Consider the following 9,642-nt stretch of genomic DNA (forward strand, 5'->3'; position numbering starts at 1 on the left):
AAATACTAACTTCTTTGGAGCAAAGCAAACAGAGGCCTAGTAAAACTTGCCTGCGTTCCCTGGAGAGGTTGTACAGAGGGAGGCAGCAGGGAGGGAGAAACACCAACTGTTCCTTATGATTTAAAAAGAGAGAGAGATGAAGCAATCACAGAGGGGGAAACTAAGGGAGGGGTGATATGTGAGTGATTTGTATAACAATGACAACTTTACTATGGTTATTAACTACTGAGAAAGCCTGACATGTAAGCTCTGAAATGCTGTGACTCACTCTCATTAGCATTGTTAAATAGAAACCCACATGATTACTGTCACACTGCCCTGTTTCACAACTTTGTTGCACTTTCAGCTGCGCTCAGATTTTATGCACTTGCTAACCGAATTTGCACAACACCACGTTTTTTAAAAACAAAAATACTGTCTGCTACACACACACACACACACACACACACACACACACACACACACACCTGGCTAACTGCAACAGATCCAACTTCCAAGAAGTAACTACACCCCATGAGTCAACTTTACTGCATTTTACTTAAAGCTGAAAGGTGTTTCTTACACTTTGCCTTTCCCATTTAATTTATAACAAGGAAATCCGTTTACTTTAAAATCTGTCAGATGATTTTATATACATGGCCACACCTTGTTTAAATGACTTGTTCAGCACTCTGTCGTTTGAGAAGATTTTATCACTGTCAGATTTATGTCCAAAAGTAGATTCTGTTCATCTGGACGTAGCATTTTCAGTGGGAGAAACGTTTTGTCACTTATCCAAGTGACTTCTTCAGTCTCAGCTGATTGCAGCTTTCCCCAATCTTATAAACAGATTTGTGCACTACCTATTATATTAGGCATGCCTACTCAGCGTCTCACCAGTGAACTACAGGATTTCATTGCATTTAGGCATGTAGAAATGCTGACAACCTGAAGTTCAAACTGAGCATCAGAATGAGGAAGATGGGTGATTTAAATGACTTTGAATGTTGGATGGTTGTTAGGACCAGACAAGCTGGTCTGAATATTTCAGAAGCTGCTGGTCTACTGGGATTTTCGCACACCAACATCTTTAGAGTTTACAGAGAATGGTCTCAGAAAGAGAAAAAATCCACAGAGCGACACTTCTCTGGGTGAAAATATTGGTGTCAGAGGAGAATGGTCAGACAGCTAGGGACGACAGTAACTCAAATAACCACTTATAATGATAAAGAGATGGACTAAAATAGCTGAAGACCACACCGAGTGCCACTCCTGTCAGCTAAGAACGGGTAAATTCCCGTTGGGACAACATAAGCTTGGAGAAATGTTTCCTAGTCTGACGACTCTCAATTTCTACTGTGACATTCAACATGCTGTAAACAACATGAAGGCATGGATTCATCCTGCCTTCTATCAGTAGTTCAGGGTGGCTGATACAACAGAGAATGAACAAACCAAATAGTAAGACAGAGTTCTTTAAAGCAAAAAACCTGAATGGAAAGACTAGTCCATCCAGCTCATGGTCCATCACTATTCAAAGGTTGCTATAATGTGAGAAGTACAGAAAGCAAATTATAGGATTCCTTGTCGGGGATTGGCTGCATTGCACAAGCTAATGAGGATTAAAATCCACTGAAAACTCAAAGACCCTCAAAAACAGTCATATCCGAGATGCATTAATCTCATGTCACTAAAATCTGACCAATAATCTAAGAGAAGTAGTGATTTTTATGAAAGTGGAAACGTATTCATAAAACAATTGATACGCTCTTGACCTTAATTTAGATGCAAGTCCATTAGGTGATATATTGTGTGAAAGGTTAACTAAAATCTTACCAATACTGCAGGAAGAGTAGCAACTGTGAAGGGCCGCCTCGCGAACATCTCAACAAGTGTTTCAACCAGATGAGCTAAAAATGACATTTTAAAAAAGGATCTCGATAAATGCTCAATCATTCAGGCAAGGAAATTCCAGAAAGTTGATTCTGTTGATCTGAAAATGCTACATCCAGATGAACAGAGTCAACTTTCTGATATTTCTGAAAATGGTATAAAAAAGACGGTACGTACAATGTAAATGAAGTCAAAGAGCCTGATGTAGCTGAGCTAATCAGAGCATGCAGGAATGAAAGAGCTCTTATAGCACACTTACTGGTCTCAAGCATAGCGAGTGCAGCTTATTACCTTTTAGTGAAATCCAGCAGAATGCAACAGACACTGAGGGCCATAGATTCTCAAACACACAGTCAGAGATCAATCTAAAAATACTGAGGGAAGTGAAACAGTGATCAAGGTGTGTGTGTGTGTGTGTGTGTGTGTGTGTGTGTGTGTGTGTGTGTGTGTGTGTGTGTGTGTGTGTGTGTGTGTGTGTGTGTGTATATATACATTGTACGAAAGCTGAGCAAGTCCATACTTGACCACTGTTACTAAATGAATTTCAAGTTCATGGTAATTTTAGAGGCTATTGTTTAGTTTACGCTAGAGTAGTGTGGGGGTTAATCTGCCTTTCAAAACACTGAGTAATGATTATATTTCAGTAACCTCAGTTATGCCATCTTGAAATGGAAATCTGTGTTGTTGGTCTACCAGTCATCCACAAGTAAACATTCTGACATGTGAAAGTGAAAGTACACTCTCTTTCAGCTCTAAGGTTTTACTTATCACAACATATTAAAAATTACCTGTTCGTTAGCATGTTCTCAAATTCTCTAAATACAACCTGACATTAACAGCAACATATGACATATTCCCCCATCCTTATTTAACAAAATGCAAAAGCAGCTTGTGAGAAACTACACCCCATGATTCAGTCACTTGTAGAAGCACCTTTGGTGTCAATAACTTAAAATAATTCTTTTCTGTATGACTTTATGAGTCTATCATTTAGTTGCACATAAATTTTGCCACAACTTTACAATGGTGCTTCGGTTCATTGAGGTTTGCAGGCATTTCTTGCACAGCTCTATTAAGGTCAGACAGATCTATTGACTGGACCATTGCAACACCTTGATTCATTTCTTTTTCAGAACTGGGATCATTGCCCTGTTGTATGACTCAGTTCTGGCTAAGATTAAGCTTTTGAACAGCTGCCCTTGTACTTGGCTCAAGAATGCTTTGGTATACAAAGGAGTTCCTCGTCGACTCAGTGACTGCAAGGTGCTCAGGTTCTATGGCTGCAAAATAAACCCAAATCATCATCGCTCAACCACTGAGGTTGACAGGTGGTGTGAGGTTTTATGATTGTTTTTTTTACCAGAGTGGCCTCAAACTTCTAGTACACTGTTGCATAGGTTTTTGGGTTTGTTCAGTGTTACAATGCAGCCATGTTCATTACTGGGAAATCGACAGGAGGAACGTGCCGAACAGGCCAATGACAACATCTGTAGACTGTGCTAATCTGACATGTAGTTACTTTTCTTGGGAGGTGCACCTATAGTCACAATCCCTGGGTAATTAAAACAATGAGATACCAGATACAAGTTTTCTGATGAATTTTCTTGATGTTCAATCCTTTTATTGATCTCTTTTTCAAACAGAGCTGAAAGAATGTCTAAAACATCAGAATCAAGGCATCTGGGATAAATGTCTTGAGCTAGGTCCTTAAAAACTTTTGGGGTAAATATCTGACATATTCATGTCTCTGAATATGAATTCTCAGGAATGTAGCTCAGGCTAACACAGAATGATGGCTTGCTTGAACTATAAATATTTGGATGTCTGATTTCCAGCAGCAGATGTCTATAGTAACCAAAATTTTGCAGGCGAGGAACTGATATTTTCATCCAACTTCATTGCAATATTCATCAGGTATGATACCATGTGCCAAGCCCATAACACCCTTTTTAGATAGACAAAGTTGTTTTAATTCCATTTATGCATGCTCACTCCCCAGAAAGTAGTTTTGTTTTCCAATCAAGAAGGTGAATTATTTTTATTGTTCGGAAATGTTTTCTTAATTTTGATTCATTTCAGTGTTTTAGTCTTTTTAATGATCATGATAGGGAAGTAATACCATACAAATTAAAATACTTATTGTCGGCAGCTGACTGGCAATCATGTAGAGTCTGAGTCACAGTGAAAACCTTCACCACCTGACTAAATACTGAAACTGAAATTATTTTTTATACTTAGTCAAAATTTTTTTTTAGCTCATTTTAAATTAAAGCAATGTTGATTTTAATGTAATTTTTACTACATTTAGCAAATTTGAAAAACATGTATTTACATAAATTCATCTTATTAGATTGTCAGGTAAATGAAGCACAAGACAGTATTGTGTATTATGACATATTATTATTAAAATTAAGTAATTTTCTTTAATTATGATTTCTTTACCAAAATATGTTTTTTGGATCTAAATCATAGAAATAACTCCAAACAATGTCACATGTGACATTGTTTGAACAAACAAGAATTTCCACTATGTAGTTATAAAGATAATATTTGCTATTTATATCAGTGATCAATTAAATTTACAGGTTTTAGTTAGATACATTTGTTTGAATAATAGTTGTTTAATTCTGTTTAGCAGCGCACACAAAACTCCACATTATACCATCAAGCGCATTTATTCATTTGCTTACTTTATTTTATTTATTTTAGTTTTATTTTATGTGTTAGTTATGCATTTATTTTATTGTATTTATATGTATTATGTATTTATTATTCATTTTTTTGTTTATCTTGTTTATTTACTTACGTATTTATTTTATTTATTATTGTATGTATTAATTTTTTTTGCCTGACATAGAAATACCATGAATGGTGACGCTGTGACTTAGTAAACCTTTCTGTGACGCTTGCTCCCCTGTCAGCTGACGCGGGTGTGCGTGGCCTCAGCCGCCTTTCATTGGCTGAGTTTCATTTGGACTGTCACATGCGCGTGTTGCTCTGTTTGGTTTCACTTCCGCACTCCTTCACCGCTATCTCTAGCCTGTTAGCCTCTTGGGCACAGTTGAATGGAAAGCGTGTTATCTCTTCAGGGCAGAATTAAAAGGGCGGAAAACGTTGATTAAAAATAATAATATAAAACAGACTCCGCGCAGATGAAGTTTGTTTTATGCGCATATCTAAAGAGTCGACTAGTTGCTAATTGAGTCAACCAGGAAGCGACGTTAGCGTGAGGAAGCTCAGAGCAACTGTTTAAACTGTCAGCTTGTATGATAAACTGTTAGATTTCTCACAAAGAAGATTTCCCCGCTGATTCGCCGTGACGGAAATCATGAAGGTAGGTGTGCAATCCAGGCCAAAGCAGCATCTTTGTCAGAGAAATTATAAACGGACTGTTTTCTCATCAGTAAAACTTATTGCCTCGTGCAAATAGAAGCAGACATTTTGGATGCATACTTTCTTTTCAGGAAAGACTTGCAAACATCGCCTTTCACAACTGAATTTCCTATATCGTTATTGTCTTTTAGTTTAGTGCTATGTTTTATGTCTTTAAATTTTTAAATGAATAGGAAAGTGGGCGTCTCTTTACTCCCCTCTCTTTGTTCAGGAAGCATGTGAAAGGTGCTTCATATTCAAAGTTTAACCACTGAAGCTTTGAGTATTCCCTTGTTTTACCTATTTTTATGAACTGTGGTGTTAAAAAACGCAAACGGTTTGTGGAATAATGCATTAAATGTAAGTACCTCATAACTGAGGTACTTTGTGTTAATGCAAAAACCTGCAACCTGTAACAAGGTGTCAAAAGCATGAGAACTGCCACAGATTCATTTTAATGTACACATTAAACTAACATAACAGGTTCATTGTGTTTTGAAGTGTCAGACGATTATCAAAAAAAGTGCTGCTAAATATTTAGATTTTTTTCTAGATAGCAGTCTTAAAACCCAAAAGAATTCAGCTGAATATAACAGATGATGAATATTCAAATTAAATGAGTAAATATTTGTTTTTAAATTTTTTAAATATATTTCTTTTTCTAGTTTTCTGTCATATGACTATGACATTACCCAATAACTGTTTCAGCTCTTAAAGGGATAGCTACCACACTGCAGTTGTTTCTGCTTCTTATTTGGTTGCTCCCTTTAGAGGTCGCCACAGCACATCTGCTTTCAGCTTAAGCTACCTTTATCTTCTGTCACATGCATGTCCTCCTTCACGACATGCATGAATCTACCCTGTGATTTTCCTCTTTTCTCCTGGCTGGCAGCTCCATATGAATCTAAAATCCCTCCTCTGCACATCACAACCTTGTCTCTCAAACTATCTTTCTAGACCGCTCTACGTCCGCCGTCCCTCGGATGTACTCATTTCTAATCCTGTCCCTTCTGATCACTCTGACTGAAGATCTTAGCATCTTCAGCTCTGCTACCTCCTGTGTGCCTGCTATTTTAGACCCACTGTCTCCTTTACCATCTCACTATAATCATGTAAGCCTTCCCGTTCAATCTTGCTGCTATCCTTCAGTTACAAATTACCCCTGATGCTCATCTCCACTGCCTTTGTATGGTTGACCGCAAGTATTTCAATAATGCCACCGTTTATATTACTGTAATGTAAATGGTATGAAACAGTCTTGCATTAGACAGTTTGTATGGTCTCACAATAAACGTAATCCTACTAACATGAAACAAATAGCAAGCAATCACAATTGAGAATTGCCCATTTTGATTGTTTTTTCTTTATCATCTAACATCTGTTCCAGGTGTTCAGTAGCTGCAGAGGAATCTCGTTCCTCATGTGGATCATGGCATTTCATCTGGTCCTCTCTGTGAGTGGGGTGTATAGTGTGAAGAGCACCAAAGACTGCAAACTGTTATCTCACAGTCCATTACAGCAGAAAGTTCTGGAGCGACTAGAGCCGCTCGTAGGAAAGAAGTAAGGAATGAGTCACTTGTGTACCAGCGTATTCAGTGCTTGTTAGGAGATGAGATGTTTTTGGAATCCCTGTTGTGTTTAATAATATAATTTTATGTTAAAGGAAGAATCTATATGGGCCATGTTTATTTAAATTTTCTCTGGGATTTGTTCTTTTTTGACAGCTTTACAGCTGAGGACAAGGCTTCGAACGAGAGCTACACATATGTGTTCCAGTTATGTGGGGATGCAGGGGGTGCTCCCAATGCTGGGGTTATTCAAGTGGACAAGAAATTACAGAAGACAACAGTGATTGGCAAATACACGCATACACAGGCCATTGGAGGAAGTAAGACTATGCAAAATCCGAAAAACATTCTCTTATTAGTTCAGACATGACCGTAAGGGCATGTGCGTGAATCTTAACTGTATTGGAAACTGATAAATAATTCATAATTGCATCATAGCCTGAGGCCAACTCTGAGGAGTAGAAATCTAAATCTTATCAAACGTGTCCTTTCAGGTGACTGGGTGATGCTGATCTACACAAATGGTGAAAAATACGATGCACACTGCAATAAGGAAGAAAGGAAAGCCATCATTATGATCTCTTGCGACAGGAATGTAAAAGTGGTAAATGAAATGTGCAAAGCTTCTAGCCGAGCAGATTTGAGTTTGAGGAAAAAAACAGAAACAAAAAGCAGTCAGCTGCAGCCGTGGCGGCATGTTGCATCAGGTCTGTGAAAATGAAATTTGATCCATGAGGACGCTCTGAATAATGTTTCCGTGAAGCTCAAGGCTTTCCAGACACCTGAAACCAAGCAAGGATATTTACAGTAGAGTGACGAAGACGTTTAATACAGTGGAACACAGAATGAGCCTATTTGTATTAAACAGTAGAGTTATTGAAATAAAAACATGTTATACACATGTTGCATGTTTAGAAAGTTGCACAAAGACACTTTGTATACACCTGTGTTTCACTCTCTCTCCCAGAGTAAGCTGGAGGTGGGTCTGGAGGAGAGGGAAAAGGAGGAAAACTGTTTCTATCTGTTTGAGTTGGACACCAGTTCAGTGTGTCCTGTAATTGAGTCCAAGCTCAGCACTGGCTCCATTATCAGCACTGGCTCCATTATTCTCATCATGTATGTAAAGTCATCTGTTAATTTAATGAATGTGAGAGCTTGTGATATTACAGATGATCAATAATCATAACCTCTCACATTTCAGTGGTTTCTCTCTTCTGGCTGTTTACCTTGTTGGAGGTTTCCTCTACCAGCGGGTGATCGTTGGAGCTAAAGGGGTGGAGCAATTCCCCAATTATGCTTTTTGGGTGGAGTTTGGAAACCTGGCAGCGGTAAGCTAAATCTAATTGATGAACACCGTCAGTGAAAGGTCAGAGTCTGATGAAATAAAAATAAATAAATAAATAAATAAGGACAATTGTTTTTGTTTTTTTCTTCGCTGTGCTTACAGGATGGATGTGACTTTGTGTGCCGGTCGCGCAAGCGAGAGGAATCGCCAGCTTACAGGGGAGAGGCTACAGACAATTTACAGGAAGAGCCAGAGGAGAGAGATGACCAGTTGCTGCCTATGTGACCTTAGTATGTTGGGACTAAAATCTTCACCGTGTGATGCAGTTTAATCGGTTACAGCTTATCAGGCTGCTTGTAGACACAAGTCTGTTTTCTTGTGGGGGGGTTGTGAGTGAATTACGTCAGTACTTGCTAATTCTGTGTTTATTCCAGACTTGTGCCTAGGGCAAAAAAATCTTTCATCTCCCTGTCACACAGGAGGGCATGTTACTCATAGGGCTGATGATCATGTCCACACTTTTTACACCGTACGTTTCAAACAGTTGTTTGATGTCAGACAAATGAGTGATTCCTTCAAGAAAGCTATTTCACAATAAAGACTCTTCTGTGAAAATCTGGCAGAAAAGGGAGAATTTGAAGAATCATATTTCTATCTTGTGTCAGCTAAATGCCACATTGTGTACAGTTCTTTTCTGCTAAACGAATGCTTTATTTTTTTTCTCAGATGTTGTTGGTTTGTCACGAGCAGAGGGGTGTACTGAAAAGCAAATTCAATATAATTGGTGGGGTTGTGTTAGCTGGCTTGATAAAAGCCTAGAAGCCCCGATAAGAGATAAGGGTTACAATGGTGGTTATCAGTTTTCTTCATTAACTCAGGCTTTCTGCTTCATGCTCTGTGCAGTTTTAGATGCGTCATTTAACTCTTTGACTTTACAAAATCGATCATTTGAGCTCCGTCTAATCAGGTGATACAGATCTATAAATAACATGCAACACTGCAGCTGCAAAGGAAACGAGAGTAATGCTGCCGAAAATCTTTAATCTTGTGAAGTCACGATCATTACACGCACACTTATCAGTAAATGAAATAGTTTACCTCATAATATATTTATTTCACCTCTGCTGTTGATTTCTAATGTGACAAATTACAGCTCTTAAACTTTAACACACTCCCACAGCCTAAAGAAAGCATCACTTCAGTTTGTCGTCACTTGTAAGATAAATTACTTTTATTCATTCAGAATTCTTGGTGTAACAGTTCTAAACTTTGTTCCAGTAGGTGGAATTCTAGCAGATTAGGACCAAAAATAAAGACATTTATAAAAGAAAAATTGAATATTCCAGTTAGAATCTGCAGTGCTGTTTTAGAAGTGTCTCAACAGGTTTTATATTCTGGATAAATGACATTCCTACAGCAGAGAATCTGTATTGCAGCTAAAGCTTACTGTAAATAAGAGAATCAGTGAAAATGTGGCTCTTCAGTTCAATTACAAACCGAAAGGCTGCGCAGGACCAGGCTACGTGTATGACAGTAGTTAAGATG

At 38.1% G+C, this 9,642-nt stretch overlaps 1 protein-coding gene across 1 annotated transcript; it reads left to right on the forward strand.

The window, feature by feature from the left end:
• Positions 1 to 4,869: 4,869 nt before the first annotated feature.
• On the forward strand, positions 4,870 to 9,050 carry m6pr (mannose-6-phosphate receptor (cation dependent)). Its single transcript, XM_085423205.1, has 7 exons — positions 4,870 to 5,206; positions 6,632 to 6,804; positions 6,969 to 7,132; positions 7,307 to 7,416; positions 7,780 to 7,928; positions 8,014 to 8,140; positions 8,260 to 9,050. The coding sequence occupies exons 1-7, from the start codon at positions 5,201 to 5,203 to the stop codon at positions 8,380 to 8,382; spliced, it is 852 nt and encodes a 283-aa protein (XP_085279331.1). The 5' UTR covers positions 4,870 to 5,200; the 3' UTR covers positions 8,383 to 9,050.
• The last annotated feature ends 592 nt before the right edge of the window (positions 9,051 to 9,642 follow it).

This window comes from Rhamphochromis longiceps, linkage group LG11 (genome assembly GCF_057381845.1).
Source record: "Rhamphochromis longiceps isolate RC_006_pf linkage group LG11, R_longiceps_female_GT1.1, whole genome shotgun sequence".
NCBI lineage: Eukaryota > Metazoa > Chordata > Actinopteri > Cichliformes > Cichlidae > Rhamphochromis > Rhamphochromis longiceps.

Bases quoted from the DNA above. Each gene is read 5' to 3' on its own strand.
- m6pr (XM_085423205.1), top strand. The intron at 6,805-6,968 runs GTAAGGAATGAG...CTTTTTTGACAG, and splicing joins GAGCCGCTCGTAGGAAAGAA to CTTTACAGCTGAGGACAAGG. The intron at 7,417-7,779 runs GTAAATGAAATG...TCTCTCTCCCAG, and splicing joins GCGACAGGAATGTAAAAGTG to AGTAAGCTGGAGGTGGGTCT.